This window comes from Miscanthus floridulus, chromosome 2 (assembly GCF_019320115.1).
Source record: "Miscanthus floridulus cultivar M001 chromosome 2, ASM1932011v1, whole genome shotgun sequence".
Taxonomy (NCBI): Eukaryota; Viridiplantae; Streptophyta; class Magnoliopsida; order Poales; family Poaceae; genus Miscanthus; species Miscanthus floridulus.
This window is the reverse complement of record NC_089581.1, coordinates 27,031,240-27,057,339: the sequence shown is the minus strand read 5'-3', so window position 1 is coordinate 27,057,339 and position 26,100 is coordinate 27,031,240. Positions and strand designations below refer to the sequence as shown.

General features: G+C 42.4%; 2 protein-coding genes across 4 annotated transcripts; both read left to right on the top strand.

Annotated features, from left to right (window-relative positions):
- The first annotated feature begins 11,525 nt into the window (after positions 1 to 11,525).
- Positions 11,526 to 16,239, top strand: LOC136538283 (probable N-acetyl-gamma-glutamyl-phosphate reductase, chloroplastic). Of its 3 annotated transcripts, none has more exons than XM_066530262.1 (14): positions 11,531 to 11,794; positions 12,917 to 12,979; positions 13,072 to 13,212; positions 13,302 to 13,409; positions 13,586 to 13,672; positions 13,825 to 13,875; positions 13,954 to 14,025; positions 14,512 to 14,631; positions 14,847 to 14,907; positions 14,995 to 15,075; positions 15,180 to 15,259; positions 15,351 to 15,440; positions 15,593 to 15,721; positions 15,826 to 16,239. In XM_066530262.1, exons 1-14 carry the CDS (start codon positions 11,738 to 11,740, stop codon positions 15,931 to 15,933), a joined length of 1,248 nt encoding a protein of 415 aa, XP_066386359.1. In that variant the 5' UTR covers positions 11,531 to 11,737; the 3' UTR covers positions 15,934 to 16,239. The 3 variants fall into 3 exon arrangements, with proteins under 3 accessions (XP_066386357.1, XP_066386359.1, XP_066386358.1); XM_066530261.1 differs by lacking the exon at positions 11,531 to 11,794 and adding an exon at positions 11,967 to 12,744; XM_066530260.1 differs by having other exon boundaries at positions 11,526 to 11,794; positions 13,825 to 14,025.
- A 463-nt stretch (positions 16,240 to 16,702) lies between these two features.
- LOC136538282 (transcription factor RSL2-like) lies at positions 16,703 to 23,180 on the top strand. The gene is made up of 6 exons (XM_066530259.1): positions 16,703 to 18,755; positions 21,681 to 22,381; positions 22,491 to 22,688; positions 22,773 to 22,836; positions 22,936 to 23,001; positions 23,108 to 23,180. Exons 1-4 carry the CDS (start codon positions 18,695 to 18,697, stop codon positions 22,791 to 22,793), a joined length of 981 nt encoding a protein of 326 aa, XP_066386356.1. The 5' UTR covers positions 16,703 to 18,694; the 3' UTR covers positions 22,794 to 22,836; positions 22,936 to 23,001; positions 23,108 to 23,180.
- The last annotated feature ends 2,920 nt before the right edge of the window (positions 23,181 to 26,100 follow it).

Sequence of the window (26,100 nt, the reverse complement as noted above, 5' to 3'; positions counted from 1 at the left end):
GGTCTAGGCGGTGGACGAGAACCCCTCCGCTGTGTGTTAGCCCTCGGTGTGACTGGGGCATGGGTACGATCAGAGTGGCGAAGCGGTGGCTAGGGTGCCTGCTCTATCTCCTCAGCCTACTGGCCCTCCTGAGTCTGCTCTATTGACTCTGCTGGTGGGGGCTACTGCTATGGCTCCTGCTGTGACTCCCCCTGAGACTGAGGCTCCTTAATGGCAAGATGTCGTCCCTACATCATGACAGTCCCAGGTGGACTACCATGAAGATGCTCAATACGCTCAAGTCTACCCTACGCTTCTAGTGACAGATGATCTACAATAACAACTCCACTACGTGCACCTCCTCTCTTGGCACACTCTGCGGCCTCTACAACTATTGCTGCTCTCGTTGTCTCTACATCTGGATATTTGTGCTTCTGGGTTTCTAGCTTCTTTGTCACCTTGCCTTTAGGATCTGCAGGCTGGCGAGGTGGACGTCTCGGATCCTCATCTCCTGGACCACCACCGACATTCTTCATGCGAGCCATCTGATGGATCAAAGAGGAATCAACTTCCCCTAACAAAGAAACAACTACCTCTATCGAAGATCAACTGCCGCTGACACTTTCGAGGCTTGGCCTTGATCCTTACTCATGAGCTTGGCCCCGAGTTAACTGACAACTGCCATATGATCTCAACGGCACTGACTCGCTGCACGATGGATTAGAAGGATATATAGATAAATACAATATATCTAATAGATGCGAAACCCTAGGAAGCAAGCAATTTAGATATGAAATTGAAACGCGGGGCACTGCTACCTAACGAACCGACGATCCGATAAAAAGATAAGCGACGCGTGGGGAACCATCGAATCTAGGGTTAGGGTTGCAGTGGTGGATCGGCGGCACTGGCGATTGAAATCATCGGCAAGGCTCCAATGTAGGGCACTACAGGCTTGCTTGGTGGTGGAGCTAGGGCACTGCAGTGCTAGAAGCTCATCGACGACGATGGCTCTGCAGTGGGTCACCGACGCGGTGGTGCTTGGTAGGGCACGGGCGTGGAGGAGCTGCACCTGGCGCGGTCGTGCTCCGGTGCGAGGACAGGCGATGTGCGGGCGGCGTCATGCGGGCAATAGGGAGGCAGCGGCGGCGCGAGGGCAAATAGCAGTGGCGCACGGATCTGGTGAGTTGGCGTCTAGGGCAGGGACGGTGGCGTGGAGGCGTGGGAGCGGCGATGTTGGTGTGGCGTGGAGGCAGGGTAGGGTAAGACGGCACGCAGATTAGGTTATAAGGTGACCCCCATGACTTAGATAAGAAAACAGAGAAAAGAAACCATAAGCCGCACGTTTTCTACTAACCGGACGCTCCGGTGGTAGCAACCGGACGCTACCACCCAGTGTCCGGTCGATTCCAGAGAGGTCCAAATCCTCTAGAATCACGACCGGACGCGTCCGGTGGACATCGACCGGACGCAGCCAGAGTCCAGTCACCTAGCCTTGATGTCATCATGATTGACGAACTCTGAAGCTCCTCCTAACTGGACACTGGGAAAACACTGTTTCAGTGTCCGATCACTCCTGTAGCAGCAGGTTCGCCTCCTATGAACTGACCAGACGCTAGACATTAGAGTCTGGTGCAGCGTCCGATCACTCCTTCAGCAAATCTTCAAAGTCCTTCACGCTGCCTATTCCCAATCAAGTTCCAACTCTAATAAGATCCAAATAAACAACAATTGGGACTGATGTGAGTGACCTCTCTCAAACCCTCAAGTTTTTCAAAATATTTTGCCTTAGGCTATAATTCTTTTTAAGAAAATAGGCAATAAAAGGGCAATTTGAAGACAAACGACAAACAACAATCATGCATATGCATTGCAATACTTGAAAGTAAATCTAGTTGCTTGTCAAGTTTGATCCAAGGTTAAGCTTCTTCACACGCTTTTCAGCAGATATCTTAACCATGTTAGACAAGCCCTATATGCATTATAAAGCATTAAACATGTTGTATATTACAATGCAATGCAAGGGACAACACAAGCTCAATTTTTAGTGAAATTGCTAAAATCAAGCACATTGAGCTCATTCCACAATCTACAAAATGTTGCCTCATCTAGCGGTTTAGTGAAGATATCCGCCAATTAATCCTCGGTTCTTATACCTTCTAGTGATATATTATTTTTAGCAACATGATCTCTAAGAAAGTGATGGCGGATATCTATGTGCTTGGTGCGAGAGTGTTGAACCGGATTATTTGCAAGTTTTACCGCACTTTTATTATCGCACAAAAGAGGTACTTTATCTAGAACTACACCATAGTCTAGCAAAGTTTGTTTCATATAAAGTATTTATGCACAACAAGCACCTGCGGCAATGTATTCCGCTTCGGTGGTGGACAAAGCCACACTATTTTGTTTCTTAGAGGACCAAGACACAAGTGATCTATCAAGCAAATGGCACCCTCGGGATGTGCTTTTTCTATCAACTTTGCATCCAACATAATTCGAATCGAAATAGACAATTAATTTAAATCTAGCTCCTTTGGGATACCAAAGGCCAATGCTTGGTGTGTGCTTAAGATACCTAAGAATTCTTTTTATGGCAATTAAATGAGTTTCCTTAGGATTAGCTTGAAACTTAGCACATATACACACACTAAACATGATGTCGGGCCTAGATGCGGTCAAATACAACAAGCTACCAATCATAGAGCGGTAGAGTTTGATCAACCGGGTTACCTCCCTCATCTAGGTCTAGATGTCCATTGGTTGGCATTGGAGTCTTGATTGGCTTACATTCATCTATCTTGAATCTCTTGAGAAGATCATTAGTATATTTCTCTTAAGAGATGAAAATCCCTTCTCTCATTTGCTTGACTTGAAACCCAAGAAAGAATGTAAGCTCTCCAATCATTGACATCTCGAACTCCTTCGACATCAATTCACCAAATTCTTTGCATGAATCTTCATTTAATGATCCAAAGATAATATCATCAACATACACTTGACAAATGAAGATATGCCCATCAAGCTTCTTGATGAATAGTGTGGTATCAACCTTTCCAATGATGAAGCCCTTCTCAATGAGAAAGTCCCGAAGGTGCTCATACCAAGCTCTTGGAGCTTGCTTAATCCCATATAGTGCCTTGGACAACCTATAAACATGATTAGGATATCTAGGGTCTTCAAACCCGGGAGGTTGATCAACATAGACTAGTTCATTTATAAAGTCATTTAAAAAAACACTTTTCACATCCATTTGATAAAGTTTTATTTCATGATGTGATGCATATGCAAGGAGGATACGGATGGCTTCTAATCTTGCAACCGGGGCAAAGGTCTCTCCAAAATCCAACCCTTCAACTTGAGAGAACCCCTTTGCAACTAGTCTTGCCTTGTTCCTCACAACAATACCTTGATCATCTTGCTTGTTTTAGAACACCCACTTTATTCCAATGATCTTGCACCTTTTGGCCGCCTTTCAAGAGTCCAAACTTCATTGCGAGTGAAGTTATTCAACTCTTCATGCATGGCATTTATCCAATCCGAATGTTGAAGAGCTTCTTCTATCTTAGTAGGCACAAAGCAAGAGACAAAAGAGTAATGAGCAATAAATGATGTAAGTTTTTGAGATCAAGTCATTACACCCTTTGATGGACTCCCTATGATGAGATCTTGTGGATGATCTTGAACTAGTGGTGTATTTCTTCTATTGACCACTTGAGGGGGAGGTTGTGGAGCATCAACATCTTGTGCTTGTACCACTATCTATTCATGGGAGACATGAGTATCTTCATTTTCTACTCTCCCATCTTTTTCATCATCTTATAGCACACTTGATGAAGAAGGTAGATCAATCACTTGTACATCATCTTCATCATCTTTAGGCTTGATGTCTCCAACCAGAATGTTCTTCATAGCCTCCCTCAATGGTTCATCACCTACATCATCAAGATTCTCATATGCTCCTTGGGAGTCGTTAGATTCATCAAATTCCACATCATATGTTTCTTCAACCAAGCCGGTGGCATGATTAAATACTCTATATGCTTTGGACTTTGATGAGTAATCAACAAGAAAACTAATATCACAACGTCTTTGAAACTTCCCTAGGTGTTGCCGCTTCTTATAGATATAGCATTTGCAACCAAACACCCTAAAGAAGGAGATGTCCGGCTTCTTCCCATTGAGCAACTCATAAGGTGTCTTGCCAAGGAACTTTTGAAGGAATAGGCAGTTGGATGCATAGCATGCGGTGTTGATTGCTTCCGCCCATAGAGCTTTGGGGGTGTTGTACTCATCAAGCATTGTTCTAACAAGAGTGATCAATGTCCGGTTCTTTCTCTTAACTACACTATTTTGTTGAGGAGTATATGTTGCGAAGACTTCATGTTTGATTCCAACTTCATCACAATAAGCTTCTATGTTTGTGTTGTCAAACTCTTTCCCATTGTCACTTCTTATCTTCTTGAGCTTCACTTCAAATTCATTTTGTACTCTCTTGGCAAACTTCTTGAAACAAGATGCAACTTCGGATTTGTCATGAAGGAAGAATACCCATGTATATCTTGAATAATCATCAACAATCACAAGACAATAAAGATTTCCTCCCAAACTCTTGTATGTTGTTAGTCCAAATAAATCCATATGAAGGAGTCCTAGCACTCTTGCGGTTGACATGAAAGCTTTTGTTGGATGGGTATTTGCAACTTGCTTGCTAGCTTGACATGCACTACAAAGCTTGTCCTTCTCAAACTTCACATCCTTCAACTCTCTTACCAAATCATTCTTCATAACCTTCTTGAGTGAGCTCATCTCAACATGAGCAATTCTTCTATGCTATAGCCACCCAAGTGTTGTTTTGTTGAATAGGCATGTCTTCAAGTTTGCATCTTCGGAGGTGAAGTCCACTAGATATAGATTGTTGTATCTAAATCCTTTGAATATCACATGATCATCATCCTTCTTAGATACAACAACCTCCTTCTTAGTAAACAAGCATTAGAAGCCAAGATCACACAATTGACCAATATATAGCAAGTTGAAACTCAATGAAGCAACATATAGCACATTGGAGATGAAATGGTCATTTGATATTGCCACTTTGCCCAATCCTTTGACCTTGCCCTTTGAGTTATCTCCAAATGTGATTCTTTCTTGCCCATCTACTTCTTCATCTAGTGAGGTGAACATACAAGGATCACTGGTCATATGTTGTGTGCAACCACTATAAAAACCCAATGACTTCCACCGGTCTTGTAGTTCATCTACACACAAGAGATCAAGCTTTAGGAACCCAAACTTGTTGAGGGCCCTTCACCTTCTCAACAAGTGACTTTGCCACCTAAATTTTCTTAGGCCTATTCTTGTTGGAAGGATCTAAGAACGTCACTTTTATCTTTCCACTAGAATCCTTTCTAAGCATGTACTGAGCATTGAAGGCAAAGGGTCTAGCATGCTTGGGCAAGGGTTGTGGTAGTGGAGTTTGGCACTCATGAGCAAAGTGGCCTTCTTGTCCACACTCAAAATATCTCTTTGGCTTTGGCTTTGGCTTTGATTGTTGTTGTTGAACTTAAGCCTTCTTCTCTTTATTTGCCATATACCCAATGCCACTTCTATCCATCTTCATAATGGTGTTCATTAGGAGCTCACTTTGAAGATATTTGCCTCTAGTGAACTTGCTTAATCCAATCTTGAGATGCTCTTTTTCCAACTTGAGCTTCTTGTTCTCTTCCTTGAGTGCATCACTACTTTTATCTTCTTTGAGTGCAACCTTGTTTCTTTCTTCCTTGAGTTTCTTGTTTTCTTCTTTTAGCTTTTCATTTTCAAGAATCAAGTTGCCATCATAATCAAGAGTTTCTAGCACAATGGTGTTGTGGGTTTTGAACTCTTCAAACTCTTTCTTTAGCTTTTCATTATCATGCTTGAGCTTGATATACTCATCATAGTCATTGCACTCAACCACTTGCTTGCATTTGCCACTAGATCCTTGCTCAATGCTCTCATCAATAAGATCATCACATGATGTAGCTATATCAATGTTAACAACATCATTAGTGGCATCATGTGGCTCATTGGGTAAAAATTCTTGAGCAATAACAAGGGTATCATGATTGACCTTAAGAGTGGTATATTCATCCTTTAGCTTGTTATGGCTAGTGATGAGCTCTTTGTGCACCCACTCAAGTTTATCATGTTTATCTTTGAGCTCTTTCTTAAAAGATTTGAGCTCCTTGAGTTTGGATGACATAGCATCATTTGCTTCTCTAAGCTCAACACTAGCCTTTTCAGCTATCTCACACTTAGCTAAAAGAGAATCATTCTTAATCTCAAGCTTTTCATTTTTAGCTCTAGTCTTTATAATTATATTAGTGTATTTCTTTAGTAATTTAGCAAGATCATCATAAGTAGGTGACTCATATTCATCATCGCTATCACTATCACTATCATCATTATGAGCATGATCATCACCACTACTATTATCATCATGTGATACCTTGCGTTCACCCTTGGCCATAAGGCAAAGGTGTGTAGAGGATGATGGCGGCGGCGGTGGTGAAGTTGATAAGTCAATAGCAATGGCGGCCACCTTCTCATTGACACTTTCATCATCGGATGATCCATTAGATGAATCAATGTCCGTGAGCCAATCACTGACGATGTAAGCCTTTCCACTCTTCTTCTTCTTGTGGAAATCCTTCTTCTTGCCATCTTTCTTCTTGTATGGCTTGTTCTTTTTCTTCTCATCTTCATCTTCATTGCTTGAGTCATCTTTCTTGCCCTTGTTCTTGTTCTTGAACTTGTCTTTCTTGGGCTTTGTGCATTGGTGAGCTAGATGACCAAGTTCTCCACAATTGTAGCAATCCATCTCGGAGATTGGCTTCCTTCTAGAGCTTGTGAAGAACTTCTTCTTCTTGCCATCAAACTTGATGCCACTCTTGTTGAGCTTCTTTAGCATCTTGGCGGTCTTCTTCACCATGAGAGCAAGACTTTCATCATCAACTTCATCTTTACTTGAGCTCTCATACTCAAGTCTTGCTTTGCCCTTCTCTTGGCTAGCCTTGAATGCTAAATCTTTTTCTTTCTTCTTTGTAGAGGATAAGCCATCTTGAGGTGTGATGTGCATATACATCTCATGAGCATTGATCTTTCCCAAGATTTGTGTCGGTGTAGCGGTAGAAAGATCACCTTGATGTAGCACGGTCACAATATACCCATATTTGTTAATGGGGAGGACACTCAAGATCTTTCTTACAACATCGGATGGTTGCATTTGAGTGAGTCCAAGCCCATTGACTTCCTCTACAAGAACATTCAATCATGAATATATTTCATTAGCACATTCTTTAGGAAGCATTTCAAAAGAGTTGAGCTTTTTCATGACAAGATGATAGTGTTCCTCACGCTCACTCTTAGTTCCCTCATGGAGCGCACAAATGTCTAACCATAGTGCATGGGTGTCTTTGTGGTTCCTCACCCGATTAAACACATCTTTGCAAAGGCCTCTAAAGATGGTGTTTCGAGCCTTTGCATTTCACTTCTCGTAATTTACCTCATCGCCTTGTAGGTTAGTAGCATCCCGAGGTTTTGGGAAGCCTTGTGAGGCGGCTCTAAGTATACCAACATCTAGAGCCTTAAGATATGTCTCCATGCGAATTTTCCAATAAGGAAAGTCATCTCCCTCAAAGATAGGAGGAGGTCCATCCCCGTGAGACATCTTGCTCTAGGCGGTTAAGCCTAAAAACATGAGTACGAGGCTCTGATACCAATTGAAAGAATCAAGATGCCCAAGAGGGGGGGGTGAATTGGGCTAATTCTAAATTTCTTTCAATAATTAAAACCTATGGTTAGCCCAATTAACCCATTGTGCCTAGAAAGTGTTCCTAATTGTTCTACCGCATAAAAGACTTACAACCTAAGCTCCAATCCTACTCTAGCATGGTAATTCTAAGAATATAAAGACATGAATTGAATTGCTCAAAGTAAATGCTCAAAGTAAATGCTCAAAGTAAATAGAGAGGAAGGAACACGGTGATGTTTTGCTGAGGTATCGGAGAGTCGCCACTCCCCACTAGTCCTCGTTGGAGTACCCACGCAAGGGTATAGCTCCCCCTTGATCCGCGCAAGGATCAAGTGCTCTCTATGGGTTGATTCTTCGACACTCCGTCGTGGTGAATCACCCATAACTGCTCACAACTTGAGTTGGGTCACCCACAAGCTCTATCGAATGATCACCGAACTCCCAATCACCATCAAGCCGTCTAGGTGATGGCGATCACCAAGAGTAACAAGCACGAACTCTCACTTGACCACGACAAGCCTAATGAGAAGGTGGATGCACACTTTGCTACTCTTGATCTTCACTAATAAGGGCTCTCTTTGGGATTCTTAAATCTCAATCACCTCACTAGGACCTTACTCTTCTTGGCACTCTCTAAGGTGTTTCTCAGTTGTTGGAATGAGTAAACGTACCCTCACACACGAGTGGAGGTGGTATTTATAACACCGGCTGAAAAACGAGCCATTATGTGCCTCTATGGGGTGACCGGACGCTCCGGTCATATTGACCGGATGCTCCAGTCAGTATACCCCGAACTCCAGTGTTTACAGTGTGACCGGACATATCCGGTCATGATTTTCCCTCTCTAGAACCTTACTAGAGTCTACCGGACGCTGCCTCTCAACGTCCGGTCACTTGACCTCTTAGCATCTGGTCAAACCAGACGCAATCACCTTGGTCAAATGAACTGACCGGACCCTGCGTCAGCATCCGGTCACACCGAAGCCAGCGTCTGGTCAGTATTTGACCCTCCATTCACTTCTAACTCTCGATCATACGTGAATGAAGTTTGCTCCATTGGATCTTAGGCATATGTAGGAGCTACCTAGCGCTAGTTTTAATAAGTGTGCACCACACCTAACTCACTAGACTCACCTAGGTCAAGCTACCCATCCATACCCCCCTTAATAGTATGGCCAAAGGAAAAACAAAGTCCTAAACTTAAGTGTCTCTTCAACTCCAATTGACACTTACAACTAGTCCATCCTTAACCTTATCGTTCATTCTTTGAAAACCGAAATGATTTCCATCGTAGGGGCATGACCACCTTGATTGCCTAATCGATCTCCATTACCATGACCTAACTTAATTGCCTCTGCAAAATACACGTTAGTCATAGTAATCTTGTATTGTCATTAATCACTAAAACCCAACTAGGGACCTAGATGCTTTCAGATGGGATCGAGTCGTGGGTGGCCGGACGCAGTCGCTGGTGTGGGATAGGTCGCGGGCTACCGGACGCGATTTGCTAGAGCGGGATCTGATATGAGTGCGGGGGGCATCCAATGCGACGCGGGTATAGGCATGGGAGCTACGTCTAGACAGGGGCTAGTGTCAGGACTTTCGGGCACTAGCCACGCCGTCTAAACATACGCTCTCTAGTGATTGCTGTTTAACTAGGTAGCGTGTCCGTACGTTGCTACGGGACAGTAAAACTTTTGTACTAAAAACACAAGGATCGCACGATAAAATAACAATACTATGAAAATGTTAAAGTGACATTTAATCCAAAAAACAAAATTCGTGAAATTAACATCGTCACGGAGTGCGCGGCGTCGTAGGCTCACCGACTCGGTAAGGGCCGAGCGACATGTCTATGTATTGTCTCTCCACTGTACTGAAACCTATCACACAATGCAGTAAAACTTGCATTTTGCGCAAGCATGTACATGAACATTGCTAGTTGTTCTTCTACAGTAACCCCTCTTGTACTCTTTAAAAGCCCTCTTGAACTAAGGTAATCTGCAAGTGCTTTGAAAATCCATGACTCCATACGCAAATTATGATAAGAACGATGTGGATGGCCCTCAAGAAGTTCACGTGTATATTCTGAACCACTAAGCTTTGAAGTGCAACATGGAGTTCTTGTTCTAGTTCTGATAGAAGCTAAATGGAGGGCAGGAGGGGATAGTGAGCTACTTCATAATATGTGTATCTTAGATATGTCGTGTGCACTTGCACTCTAGATCAGTTTCTTTTCCTTCCACCTCTTCTAATCGCATATACGTATATGCAGTCATGCACGCACACTGCAGATGGCTTGCACACACGTTGCTTCAATTTGTTCTTCTCATGAGAAGCTGCATACTTCTATCATCAGGACCAAAATACTCGGCGTCCATGCAGATACCTGTCGAAGTCGACAATGTTTGATCAGAGTTCACATGTTCTTAATGCAGCAGCTACAAATCTAACGTACGGCAGCAAGGCCATGAGAGCAGCTTCAGCATACATATCATCTACCAAACATATCTAGATACATGTCTAATGCGTAATCAGCAAAATTGATTGGTCCCAATTATTCAATCGTGCATTGGAGAAACATACAGAGCTGCCATGGAAACATACAAAGTTGAATTATTCAACTTCAATTTGGTTTCAATTTCAACCGTGCCATTTCACTCCTCATTCAAATAGGTTTCACACATAATCAGCAAGTGCAGGCAAAGAAGCATGTGCAACACATCTAGATTAGCTCCTCATTCAGATAGGTTTCACACATCCAGCATCCAACGCAAGAAGAGATGGGGATTAGGAGAGGAAGGTACCTACCACGCGGCCGTCTTAGCCCCCACGCGATGTAGCCAGGGCCTGCCGTGCCCGCACATCTAGCCGCGTCGAGGCCGAGCTCGTAAAGCTTCGCTGGAGATGGGAGGCAGCCGTGAGAGGGAGCGCCACCGGCGAGGGAGGAGCTCCGCCATCGCCGGCGAGGAAGGAGCGCCACCGCCGCCGCCGAGGGAGGAGCGTCGCCGCGGCCGGGAGGGATGAGCGTCGTTGGGCGTCGGGGGGAGGGAGCACCGTCGGGTGTCGGGTCACAAGAGAGACGAGGGGGGATTTTTCTTTTTTTTATTAGACGCGGTATCACAGGGGTTGGGGTGGGTAGACGGACGAACCAAAACAAATATCGCAGGGGTCGATGCATGATTATTGTTTCCTTCCATGCATGTGGCCTCAGGTGATCGATTTGTTTCCTTCAAAGTAGGCGGGGATCCTTTGAAGAACATCAACGTACCTCCCTTCTAGAGCAGCATGATTTCGATGCATGATTATTATTTCCTTCCATGCATGTGACCTCAGGTGATTGATTTGTTTTCTTCAAAACAGACGGGGATCTTTCGAAGAACATCAACGTACCTCCCTTCCAGAGCAGCATGATTTTGATGCATGATTGTTATTTTCTTCCATGCATGTGGCCTCAGGTGATTAATTTGTTTCTTTCAAAGCAGACGGGTATCGTAGACGTGGCCAGACGTACGAACCAAAATAAATCACATAAAAAAAATATCTCCACTTTATTCTTTTTCGATCTTAGGAGATTTGTGGACCTGAGGAGGCGCGTATGTGCACGCGGCCGGAATATGAAGCACCTTATCGGAGTTGGCATCGGAATCTGCAAATCGAACGGGATCGCAGCTCCCAGATGGCAACCTTCCAACGCGACGGCTTCTTTTTTTCGAAACCAGAAGCAAAGGAAGAAGAAAAAAAGTGCAGAAACAGGTCGGGCAAATCCACCAAAACCGGCCCACACCAATCTCCGGTGGGCGGGTCAGAGCTCGCAACTCGCACAAGCACCAGTGCACCACCAAACCCCAGGGCTGCCGCGCCGCCGGCCACCAGCTTAGCAACCCTTGCACTCGCTAGGGTATTTATTGGTACAATCGGGTGATCTGTGTGCCGCCGCATCGCGCCGGAACAGAGGAGGCAATGGCGTTCACGACGCTCGGCAGCTGTGGGGCGGCTTCAGTGCGGTTGGTTCCCCAGGTCAGTGGCGCCGATGCTTTTCTCTCTTTTTTCCCCGGCGATGCCTTTCTCCTTTTCCCTGTTTCTAGACTAGAAGTGGCGGCGGACACAGCCCAGAAAATTCTCCTTTTTCCACCGGCGATGCTTTTCTTCTTTTTCCCCTTTCTGTTTCTAGACTAGAGTGGCGGACCCAGCCCAAAAAAATTAGGTAGGGCGGAGCCCACAGGAGCAGGCAGGCAAGCTGCAATCGCTGCGCCGCCTAGGTGGAGCAGCGGCCGCCGGCTCCCGCTGCCCACCGGCCCCGCGCGGCGCGCAGCGCAGCCGCCTGGGCTAGGCCTATGCGCCGTCGGTGGTCCACCGGAGTCGGGAGGGGAACGGGAGGCGCACGCAGGGTCCCCGGCCACTGTGCAGAGGACCGGGGGCGGGAGGGGGAGCCACTGACAGCGGCCCGACGCCGAGCCTGGGAGCGCCGCCGTCATCGCCTGCGTGCCGAGCGCACGTGGAGAGGGAGCGGATGCTTTGCTGTATGGTCTGTGCCGGTGTGCCCTAAGGGCCTCTTCCCTCTGCTGTGATGGGCCGATGTAGGCCAGTGGCCACATGGCCCATGCTGCCTGCCGGCATATGCCCCAGCCCAAAAAACAAAAGGCCCACCACTCCGCGCGTCGTCTTCAACCTCGCGGGCGTCGTCTTCTACCTCGGTCGCTCGGCCGCTCGGCGCCACTGCAGTCCGCGCTGTGGACACTCCGGGCGGGGGTGGGAGATCCGCCCTGTTGGTGGAACCCTGTCGCCCTCGTTCGCCTCCCTGCCACCTCGCTCCCCTCCCCGCTGCTTCACTCACGGCCTCCAGCCTCCCTTCTCGTTCGTTGCCAGGCGCCGGCCACCTTTCTTGCGGCCGAGGGGACGGGATGCAGCAGGCGCAGGCGCAGACGATGGCCTCGGCCGCCGGAATCACCTCTGGGCAGATCCAAAAGGTTCTTCTATTGCGATTTGTGATGACTGAACCCTGTTTACTTTGGCGGCTCGAATGGTTCTTGAGCTTCGAATTATTATTGATGTGCTTCCGCAGTGCTGAACCGACTTTGCTTCATTATGTGACTATATGGACCTGACTGAGATGCACTTAAATACTTCTTTTCTGTGCAGAATAGAATCCTTGGATCTAATTCGAAGTCATTCACCGGTATCGTACTCAAGAAACCTCAGCAGGTGAATTAAGTTTTGCATTTTTTTCTTTTCTATATAATAGTAAGATTCTGAGGTGTATATGAAATGCTAATGAAAATGATACTCTGCTTTAGGTTGGAGCCCTGCCCCTCCATGTGAGGGGATCCATTGCTTCTTCACCGCGGAAGCTTTTCTCCCCTAAGGCAGCAGCCCCTAAATCAGGGGATGGCATACGCATTGCAGTGCTAGGGGCCAGTGGTTATACTGGAGCTGAGGTTGTCCCATCATTCTAATCTCATTTTGTATGAGGATTTTTGTCCTTGGTTCTTTTTTGCTAATGTAGTTGCTACGCTTTTGTTAACAGATTGTTCGGTTTCTAGCGAACCACCCTCAGTTCCATATAAAAGTGATGACTGCAGATAGAAAAGCTGGTGAGCAGTTTGGATCTGTATTTCCTCACTTGAGAACACAGGTGAGAACTTATCTTCTCTCTTCCTCCTCATCTATGATCTTAACCTAGTTATATCAAGAAGCAACTAAACCTCTGGGCTGTACTACATTTCTGTGCACTAGAGTTATATCATCACAACTTTATTTGTTATGTTTGTCAAAATCTTAAAATATTGTTGATTTTCTTCTGATTTGCAGGACCTGCCGAGATTGGTTGCAATAAAAGACGCTGACTTTTCAGACGTTGATGCTGTTTTTTGTTGCTTGCCACATGGCACAACACAGGTTTGTTTATTGCTATTATGTTTTTACCTTTAATTCTTCATATCTTTTATTGAATTTGTTAATACAATCTTAGACTCTGTTGTATAACGTGTGGAGCACTAGATTTTAATAAACTTTACAATGCACTGCCTAATTATAATATTTTTTATCAGGAAATTATCAAAAGTTTACCCCGACACTTAAAGATCGTTGATCTCTCAGCGGTATGCTCTGCACACACTATATTTACTTCTCTAATATGGGTACGATCTCGATTGTTGTTGATAAACTATTGCTTACAGGACTTCCGACTACGTGACATCAATGAGTACGCTGAATGGTATGGCCATTCCCACAGGGCACCAGAACTACAGGTTTCTTACTACTCCCTCCATTTCAAAATATTGGGCGTCTTAGAACTTAAAAAGTCAAACATTTTAAACTTTGACCATCAATTAGTCAAAATTTATGTATGATTCATCAATAGGTTCATAACTTACATGTGTGTTAGTAAGAATGTAAGATGTTGATTTGTAGTAATTGATTATATTATTAGAGAAATCAATAGTCAAAGTATACCATGAAAGGCCTTTTTAATACTAATGCCCCTTATATATAAAGGAAACAGATGGACTGATTTTCTCTTTAGCTTTGCCTAGTAACTAGCACTGCCTTTGCTATCTTGGCACTTGAGTTGTCATCAATTGTTCTTTATGATTTGTGCTATTGATGTCTTGTATGATACTACTAAGTTCTAAGAATTAGGTTTGGTTTTCAGAGATTTTTTATGGTTCTATTTGTGGCACTATGTTATATTTCTTAGAATTTATATCTTTACTTTAGCCTTTTTCTCCTTTCAGGAAGAGGCTGTGTATGGTTTAACTGAACTTCAACGAGATGACATAAGAAATGCACGTCTGGTAGCAAATCCTGGGTGTTATCCCACATCTATTCAACTTCCGCTTGTTCCTTTGGTAAAGGTGAGGTTTAATAGAAGTTTGTGGCATCTTACACATATCTATGTTAATATTTGTAAATTTAGATAAAATTACACTAAGTTATGCCATAGAATTGAATTGACAAAAGCATAATCTTTATGTCTATAGTACTGAAACTTTGTGTTAAAATTTCTCGAAAATTTAGTAGTATTCTCAATATCTAGCTTTTTCCTTAAGCTATTTTGTTTGCTTTTTAGGCAAAACTGATCAAGCTGACCAACATTATCATTGATGCAAAATCTGGGGTCAGTGGTGCAGGTTCGTATTTATTTGAGATAATCGATTTATTTTCTATTTCTGCTTCAACATTAAATGATTTGGTCTCTAAAACATGTGTCATTTTAGGACGTGGGGCTAAGGAAGCAAATCTTTACACTGAAATCGCTGAGGGTATCCATGCTTATGGGATAACAAGCCATCGGCATGGTAATATTTATACTCAACTAGCCATATTAATGTTTTGATTATATTTGTTGTGTTAGTGATATATATCTTACCTCATTAACAAATTGTGATTAAAATAATGACAGTTCCTGAGATTGAGCAAGGACTTACAGATGCTGCTGAATCAAAAGTTACTATCAGCTTTACTCCACATTTGATGTGTATGGTAAGCACTTAATTATACTCATCCTTTTACTTGCTAAATTCAATATTCACTTTTGTAAAATTCGATAATCATTTCTACTGGTATTTGGTAGACACGTGGGATGCAGTCTACTATATATGTTGAATTGGCATCTGGAGTTACTCCCAGGGATTTGTATGAACACCTGAAGTCTACTTACGAGGTTTGTTTACTTAACCATGTAGGCTGAATTATGTCAGCTTAGGAAGGACTATAATTTTTCACTGAAGTCATCAATCTGTCTTGTGATTTTGTAGTGTATAGAGAAATATACTCTTGTTAGCACAGAGTTCATTCATCATTGCATTTTTTCAGGATGAAGAATTTGTCAAGCTGTTACATGGTAGCAGCGCTCCTCACACAAGCCATGTTAAGGGATCAAATTACTGCTTCATGAATGTCTATGAGGATAGAATTCCTGGAAGGGCCATCATCATCTCTGTCGTAAGTGCCTTCAGTCAACTTTATCGCACATAAGTATATAGCAAAAATAATATCACATACTTAAGATGCACGTAGTCCTTACAAGCTATGTTTCAACTTTGCAGATAGATAATCTCGTGAAGGGAGCATCTGGTCAGGCTTTGCAAAATCTTAATCTGATGATGGGACTGCCTGAGAATATGGGGCTGCAATACCCGCCCCTGTTCCCTTGATCTTTTGTGTCAATATCTATGATTACATTATTTAGGAGTACGAAAACCAATTTATCGTTACTGTCAAGAGGCCAGGAGCCCCACATTAGAATTCAATCAAGTCGAAGTTAGTATAGCTTCGCCTGTGTTGTTTTATCTTTATTAAGAGAATAATGGTAATGACAATTTAGCAGTACAATGGTAGTATTATGTGAGCTGCTTGGTTCCAATAAAATCATAAGCCTATATACATCTTGTACCCGCAATGTTGTTTGCTATTTTGATCATGAAATCAATATTGAGTTTGAACGCAGTTCTGAGACATCAGCTATCCTTGGCATCACTGGATATAGTTATGGTGTCTTTTTTTTTATTATGTCCAAGCAAACTTTAGCCCATTACAGTTGTACTTTGAGAAGATTGAAATGTCTCTTAGTATAATTCTTAAGTTTCTCAGTATAATTCTCAAGTTTTATCATAGAGCTGCATGGACCATAGCATTGCTATAGGCCCTGTTTGGAACGACTTAAGTTTTAGGAAAGCCAGCTTTTCACCACCTTCCCACAATAGCCACTTATTGGAAATTCTCGAGCCTAAAAAGCTATCCGTTTGGTGCATTAACTTTTCTCCTCCAACTCTCATGCCGGCTTCCATGGTCGGATCTCGCGGATCTCAGTGATGAAGATGAAGAGAAGGTTGTGGGTGTTAGCTTTGGGAGGAGAGGCCTTACGAGATGATGAGGTTGGGGAGGGAAGGGAGGGGGGGGGGGGGGGGGGGGGGGCGTCGGGAGCTCATCCACCAGCGTGGAGGCCACGAATGGCAAGGAGGCGAAGGTGAAGGAGAAGGTGACGGCAGATGTGGAGGAGAGGGCAGTGGCAAAGGGGAGGTCAGGGTGGAGGAGAGGGTGGCGGCCGGAGAGGAAGTCAAAAGTGGAGGAGTGGCAATGGGCAGCTCTCTTGGGAGGCGTGGGCGACGAGGAGGAAGGCGCGACATGGGGAAGGAATTGCGGGGACGAGGAGGGGGCGCAGGGATGAGGAAGAAGCCCTTGCTAAAAATTGCTACCGAGAAGCTTGGCGTTTGGGGCAACCTTGGCTTATTTATGATGAAAAACTGCCTGAGAAGCAGATCCGAACAGGGCCATAGTAATGCAAAGTCACCGGTTGGTCAGTGCAACTCTCTTCTCAACGATCATAGATGCCATAGATGACATGGTAATGCAGGTGGTTAGTTATAGCATATTCTTTTTTGAAGACTATCATAGTACTATGATTTTCATGCAAGTCAAATTAGGCCCCATGTTTTCTTAAAATTATCTCAATTAAGTTGCAATGGTAGTTTTGCTTTTTGTGATTTGGGCTAACTGTAGAGTTGAAGCTTGGCCCTTATGACATTTGTCACTTTAGGGTAGTCCTGATAGTGACCGAAGGGGATCTAGGTCCTGATAGCATGGTGAGCATGCTAGGCTGCCATCAAATCGAATCTTGCAGTTTATATATGGCAAAAAAAAAGATGTCCTGTGTTTAACCTCAATCCCCCCTTGCTCTTAGAACCATCGAGTGGTGCCATCCTGAGCTACAAAATGTATATTGTGAACTATGTCAGGAGGTAGTTTTCATTCGTCAACTTTTATTATAAATTCTCATCGTTCTCTTCTTCGATTATCTTGAAACTTGTGACAAGTACAATTCTTACTGCTATTGAGTTTTGGATCAGGTTCAAACTTCAAAGACATCCATAAGCAAATTTACCGTGGCCAAATGTCAAGTGCTACATATATAGCTAGGAGACTACAAGTAGATGCCAATGTTGTGTATTTCTCAGCCAGCCCTTGATACCAAAATGGAACTGTAAACAAATTGGCATTATAAGCACAAGTAGACTTGCAGCGATGTAATAATATATAGTTGTATTCTGACTTGACCATCACTTTGTGGCCCTTAGCTATTGTTTTTGCAAGTGGCTCTTCATTTTTTTTAATTGGCATTGGATCTAGTTGAAGAATGCATCTAACAGTTTTTTTTCCAGTTAAAATCAGTTGTGTTTGGTTTCTTCTGACTGCTGATCAAAGATGCTGTATATTGTTTGACTTGAAAAATGCAGTTGACCTTAAGTTGTTTATGCTAGCCTTACTTCTATCTCAATATATAGTTTCTATAAAGGTTGTTTTTGTTTTGTTTGACTTCTTGTGTTAACTGATGCTTATGATCTATTTTAAGCTACTATATATTATATAATATGTGCCTTTGGGAGGTACATGGACATGGGCTCTGTGAGGGCAATGCTCAGTTCCTGTACGGTCCAAAAAAAACAAATGTTATCTGAGTAATGGCAGCATTGTAAGAGCAAACAACATTTATTCTGTTAGTGTGTAATTTGACCGTAGCAGCATTTATACTGTGTACATAACTCCTGTTTTGTCCTTAAGTTAATAAAATGGTAGACTATTTATTATCGAACGAATTTGAAAGAAAAATGTTATCGATTTAAGTTAAAGTTGGATGCCATCCATCTTAGACTTTTATAAAAGATTTGACCAAGGGGAGGGACGTCCCCCTGATTTTCATCTTAAGAAGTTGGTGCCGTGACTCGAACCCGGGCTGGCTCAACCAACCGCTTCTTTGGCGTGTTGTGCTGACCAGTTGCACCGTGAGAGTGTTGGCATCTTAGACTTTTATAATTGTAACCTTGAGATCTTTATTGTTCCATAGGCGTGTCTGCAGAGATGTGGTTCTGATGGATTGAAGTGATCTAACTTCATGCAATGCATCTACACGGATAAATTATGCAGCAGCATATACAATTTATCATCCAATTGCAACAGACAGTCGACAAGCCTATTATGGGTATGTTGTTAACTTCATGGGTTTCTTTTTCTCACCTGTGCTTTTGTAGGTAGATTAATGTTACCTGCAGCAGGAGGGGCTCTTTGAATATTTGTACACCATGATAATAACATATCTTGCTGTTAATTCTTGTTGATTCTAGTTGGCCATAGATACAAAGCTCTCTTTTTTATTGCTGCTATAGCTAACTTCTCTGCAGCGTTTTTTTAACTGGATCTTCTCTGCAGCGTTGCTGCTGTGTAAACATCTGTAATGCAGACAACTAAGAAGCGAAGTTTATTGTTTAGAATGCAGTATAAATGTATGGAGAGCTTTTATTTACAGATCTTTGTCATTTTTTCTTCTATGTCGCATTATTGGTAGTGAAAACTACTTAGAAATTTCGGGCGCTGCTGCCTGAAACGCTAATTAACTAAAAACTGGTAATGCAACAGTTGATTTTTTTAATTTACATTTAGACATATCATTAAATAGTTGATATTTGAGTATGCCATTATTTCAAAATTTGTGGAGAATCAAATCAAGGAACAGTATACAAAACCAGACATGTCATTACCTTTTCTTTTCTTTTCATTGAAAGTGACATTATTTTGAAAAAATGGTGCTAGTATAAAGGGATCACGATAGAGAGCAAGGGACTCCCTCCTTTATTTCTATTTGATGTTTTAGACTTCAACATCCCTTTTTCACAGAAAGGGTAAGATGGAAAACAAAAGAACAACATTGTTTTGTACATGGCCGTCACGTTCATATAAAAGAACAGAAGATGGACACATGCGGCTATTAAATTTGTTTCTATTGCAATCACAGTGAATTCGGTTTTCTCCTAAAGGACCCACTTTTAATACTGTTGATGGATGGGCAAAAAGACTGTTTCTTGTACCATGTAGCATACACCTAATAAGGTAGGTAACAACTTAGGAATATGTAACAATGTATTTTGAAAAAAAAAAATTATTTCCAGAAGACAGTTATTGAACTCCACCGGCAAACTTAAGTACTCCTAAGTTCACTTTGGCTTTGTCCTAACTTCTAAGTCAGACATCTCTAACTTTTGACCAATTTTTTAGAAAAAAATACATTAACATCTACATGTTCAAAGAAATGCACTATCAAAATATATTTAATTGAGAATTTAATGAAAGTAATTTGATGTTATGGTTGTTGGTGCATTTTCCTATAAACTTGGTCAAAGTTAGAGAAGTTTTACTTAGGACAAAACCAAAGTGAAGTATAATTTGGAACAGACGGTGTAGCTTTAGATCTGCCATAGTCATCTACATGGATAAGTAATCCTACTCCCAATTTTCTTAAGAATGCAACAGCGAAACCATTTCTCCAAGGTCCATGCATAATTAGCTGAGATTTTGTCCTTTCATGTATATTTTAAGGGCTTCATAGATTAATCTTGAATTCTTGATGCAATTTGGCTTCTCCACAGATGAGTTATTTATCTTCCTTTTTGGCTATTATTTGTTCTTCATTTCTTTCGTTTTAATGTATCAAGATTTCTATATTGTAACATTTGAAGGTGCCATAATCATTCGTGCAACTGGAGCTATAAGAACAGGGCTTTAAACAAACCGTATGTTCTTGTTTTCTTTATTTTTTCCTTGCCAGCATTTAGCTATATTGTTTATTTTGCCTCTTGATCCTCTGCTTGGAACAAAGAGGCAGGAAGAATAAGTCATTTTTGGGTCACGAAAGGACACTCCAGAACTACAATCATTTTTTAAACTGCTGCTAGATCTGAGTCATGTGCAGCCCTTATTTTACTATTGATGGGAAGTTCAGAATCAGATCACCCAATGACTTTGGTTTTTCAGGCATTGCAATACATCATTGTGCAGGGTTACTAGAAGTTCACATGCTCCGTGAATTTTTAGATGTGTCATAATCTGAAAAGAAAAGGGAAAGATCTTTTGAAACTGCTGTATTAGTGAATCATAACTATGGCATCTTGGAATAGATTTCCTTATTTTGCATAGTGTCTAGATCTTTATTGCATTGTTTTTAGCACCCAAGGAAAAGATCCAATAAGAAAAGGGAAAGATCTTTTGAAACTGCTGTGTTATTGAATCATAACTATGGCATCTTGGAATAGATTTGCTTTTTTTGCATAGTGTCTAGATCTTTATTGCATTGTTTTTAGCACCCAAGGAAAAGATCCAATTTGGTGCAGTTTTTATGTCTCAAAGGTTGCTATTTGATATCTTAGAAGTTCTAAGAATCTATCAAACAGAAATTCCTGCAATGGGCAGCAGGCAAAAGTATTGGTGTTAATGTGAGAGGAGGTGGTGATGATTGCTTGTTGGTTGTATTCCACAATCCTTAAGGGCAGTATCATAGTAAAGGAGATACTTACAACTGGGAACATAGTAAACTGACTCTAATACCCTTTAACAGCTGGAACTGTGGGAAGCTTATAAAAATGGAAAACGACAAACAGTCTGGTGTGTGCGCACCCCCCCCCCCCCCCCCCCCCCCCCCCCCACCCCCACCCCCCAAAAAAAAAGGTCTTGATTTGTGGAGGGACTGGCAGTCCTTTTTGAGCCCCCCTAAAGGACGCTAAGACTTGAGTTCCATCCACCATGTTCGTGCAAGCCTCTCTGTTTCAGTATCAGTTTATTATCTTATCGTATTTTCTTTCCAGTAATGTTTCAAATGATCTCGTAATGCCCCATCCTGTATTATTGTTAGGATAAACCCATGCTATTCTTGGTTTTCAACATCAGACTCATTTTTCTGTCTCCATAATGCTTGAATGGTGGAGAAATCCCTTCAATCATTGTAAACAGCCTTCAGGCACTGGCCACTCCAACCTCTGATTCGCTTGACATACAAATCGTGATCTTTGATAAGTCACTATCTCGCCTACCAACTAGCAGTTGACATTTTCTAACCTTATAATGTGTGCATCTGCAGACAACACCTGGAGCGGTTGCTGTCACCACAGATCATCCCCAGCCATGGTGATCCATTCTTTAGTGATGATTACATTTGAAAGTTCTGCAACTCTCGGGTTTCCTCAACCTCGTCATCAGTATAAATCACCTCCAACAGCCCCGCATTTTTTCTTCACCAACCACATCAAGCAGCATAGGGCCTCATATCACTTCTACTATCCTTCACATCCCATACTGATAAAAATGGAGTCTGGAGGAGTGATTGCAGAGCCAAGCTGGAGTTCGCTTGATGTACCATTGCAGGCCGAGTCGGAGATAATGGAACAGCTGCTTAGTACCTTCCCCTCCAATGGTGAGGAAGATCACCAAGAGTTTCCTTGGCCAATTCAAGCTTCCAATTCATTTTATTTCCATTGCAATGTTAGTGCAAGTACATATAGCTCCACGAGTAGCAATGGTCCTGGTAGTTTCAGCCTTATTATGCCATCTGAACATGGGGGCTACTATTTAAGTGATTCCTATGCTGCACCACTGCACTTAAACATGGTTCAGGACCAAGGTGCAGCTCTGTTCATGGATTCCATTCTTAACCCTTCTTACGGTAGCTGTGATTCAAGCTGTGATGATCTTGGGGATTCAAGCATGAATCTGCTCGATACCATTGGTACTTCTGACAAGAGAAAGCACCTGGAACAAGGCAAACTGGATGGCCACACAAGAGTAAGTATTTTGTGCAATTATTTTACAACGAAAATGCATAAGCATTGTTTTTTGAAATGAATCCCAAATGCAATGTGGATGCTGATTTGATGATATTTACAAAATCCAGAGTCGGAAATATGCAAAGAAGTCTGATTCTAAGAGGGCCAAGAAGACCATGCAACGGGAAAATGGACAAAGCTTGAGTTCCTGCACCTTTGAAAATGACTCAATTGCTTCTCAAGGAAGCCCTGTTTCTGATAAGCCGGGTGGCAAGACTCAAGCTGACCGCCGGTCAGCAACCGAGTCCCAGAGTCTCTACGCAAGGGTATTATTCTAACTCACTGTTAAGGAACGATAAGTTTGTAACTGAAAATTGTCAATTACTTATGCTGTTGTTAACTGGATGTAGAAAAGGAGAGAGGATCAATGAGAGGCTGAGGATATTGCAGAACCTTGTACCAAATGGAACCAAAGTAAGCTTCTGAATAAAGCATCACTTGCAATAACTATAGGCTTCAAAAGAAATCGCACAGCTCAAACGGCAATATTTGTGTCGCGTACTCGCCTTGCAGGTAGATATCAGCACTATGCTTGAAGAGGCAGTGCAGTATGTGAAGTTCTTGCAGCTTCAAATCAAAGTGAGGCCATTCGCAGTTTAGTTATGTTCCATTTTGGAATGGTCCATGTCAATGTGTCACTGAACTAGTTTTTTTTTTTTTTTTTTTTTTTTTTTACTCTCTGCAGCTCCTCAGCTCTGACGAAATGTGGATGTATGCTCCGATCGCATACAACGGGATGAACATTGGAATTGATCTGAACCTCTCTCAGCGCCGATAAACTTCTAGCATGCTGGAGTTGCAGAAAGTTTGGCATATTCTACTTACAATATTATTCTGATTCCTAGACTTAAGAACACTTTTGAAATCTTTATCACTGACATGTTCCCGGTCTGATCAATAAGCCATTCTGGGTAATCCAACATTTTCGACGAAAATGAAGGTCGGAAACCTGTTCAGTTGTTTTTGGGCAACCAGCCTGCAGTTACCGAAGAATTAGTTTGTATGCCCACAAGGATATGGCAAAAGATGTGTAGTTATTGTACACCGGGTGAGGCTCTGAAACTTGTCAAGACAAGAAAGGGCAAGCAGACTGTCGTTTCATTCTTTCTTTCTTTCTTGTTTGCTCTGGTAGCAAATTTCTGTGTACGAATAAAATAAAGCAACTTTGTGTGTTGGGTTTAGCTGGCACTTCGAGTTGGAGAGGTATAAAAAGCAGTGCAGTTCTGGATCGTGCAACATAGTGAAGGGTCGGTTAATTCGTCATGGCTGTTGCAAATTGTATTATTTGTTGTTGTCAAAAACTCCAATTGTAGCTAGTTCATGAGAAAGCGTGGAATATCTTGGGGATACTATACTATCTCCGTCGTTGGGTGTTAGTGGAACCTCTTTATATGTGCCGGCTATTGACCATACTGCGCTAGCATCCACATGTCTGATCCGGGGCGCTTGCGTCACACGGTGCCTGCGAGCGAGCGAGTGCCCTAGCAGCGGGCCCGTGCTGCTAGACCATGCGTGAGGACCGCTTGCGTCTCTCGCTTTCTACGCATTTCTTATGTGTAACACTCCGATCTATTCTTAAAATATTCAGATGTAACACTTGTAATATAAAAAAACACTTGTAACATACAAAACTAAACATGCGTCTAAAACACTTGCAAAAATAGTTAAAAACCATTGCAAACATATGCAACACCCAGATAAAACACTTGCAACGTATGTGTGAAACATATGCAGCACCAGATAAACACACTCACACCATACGTCTAAAAACAGATTAAACATTGAGAACATACGCTTGCAACATACGTGTATAACCATCGTGTCGGCACGAAAATGCGTCGACACACGACAAGCTGGAAGGATCTGCTCGATGGAGCTGGAGATCCGCTTGGCTTCAACGCAGGGGTAACCGATCCTGCAAATTTCACCCTGCAATTGACAAGGAGAGAAAGTTTATCAATAATTTAAGATATAACATGCCGGTCTTTGCCCAGACAGTTGCAAGTGTGCCGTTTCGAGAGCAGCCAGACGAGAAAATCGACTAAATAACCGATACACATAGAAATCGGCTGTTACAGACAGTAAAGCTTATAAATCGTGATTAGTTTTATGTTGATAAGTACAATGCCTGCAAACGTAAATGAGATCATCAGCTAGGTGGATATTACCAGTATGAATCGTTGAGCCGATGAATCTAATTAGGAAAAGATATATCACGCAAACAAATCGATTGTCTAATACCAATGGATCTAAAAATGCTCTGAATCTAATCTGTTACCATCAACAGTGAGGTTTGACCAGATCGATGGCAGCTATGATGATAATAACAAATTAAAACCGAATAATCCATAAAACTACCTATACTTCGACAGGCTTTTCGAAAGACATGCTATACGTGAAGGCTCAGATAAATCGACTGAAATAGCCGATTCAGGTGAAAGAGGACTATAGCGTGTGAACAATCGACTATTTCACATGGACAAACCGATGGACTCATCAGACTTAACCTACTATCTCTAACAGTGGGGTTCGACCGGATTGATGCAGCCGTGATAAAGACAACAAATCAAACCCATAAAGTACATAGATCTATTCACGCTTAACAGAATTATGGACACACACTGTAGGCGTTAAAACATAGGCGATCGGCTATTTAGCCGATGCAGGCATAGCAAACAGCTAAGGTCATGCCTAATCAGGAACAAATCTATTAACTAGCATCCTCCAATCTATAATACCATCAGTGGGGATCGACCGGATCGTTACAACCATAATGGTGAACTATAAACTAGATTCAACTAGCCAGCAGACCTCTTCAAGATTATGCATGCCTTAACCGCGTACTATGCACGATCAAGATCGAAATAGAACGACCGATGAAACATAACCCGTTGCTCAAAGTAAGAAATATCGTGTTGTAATAAAGCGAACGACGGACTGAAGGGATATAAGGCCGATCTAAATCGATCTTGACCGGGCGGATTTATGTTGCTGCAAACTAATAATAATGAAAACATCAGCAAGATCGGTAACTTAATGAATCTATCCGAAGGACGCCACCATTAGATAGAGCCGATAACTTGATCTTAATCTAGTTCGAGCAGTGGAGGTCGACCGGATCGATACAGCCGTACTTGAACTAGACAAGAGTTGATAACTAACTTATACTAAAGTTCACAGTGGAGGTCGACTGGATCGATGCAGCCGTACAAACCAAAGTATAAGCCATGATGGTACTTATAGACAAGCCGGAGGTCAGCTAGACCGATGCAGCCCTGCTTGCTGAAGAACTCACCGAGATCTACTATACTCCTACTCCTAAGGGTTGGCCGGAGCTGAAAAAAGGTAAATTGTATTTGATTGATTGGATGTCCTTTTACAATAGCTGGGGTCTAATATTTATACCTAGAGCCTAAATATGAATCCTACTCAAGTACGACTCATTACAATCTTTGGTATAAAAGAAAACATTCCTATCTTAAGATAACTTAAACCCTAATCTTTTCTTTTTTATAGAGTCTAATATGTATTTCCCGACACCAACCGTAGCTCATTATCGTTATCTGCTAACATCATTCAAAGAGAGCCGATTCCTGTTTGCATCTGAATCAGCTAATATCGATCCTTATGCAATCGATTCCTTGATCGGCATAATTTTGAAAGCTTCGAGTTCCCGCG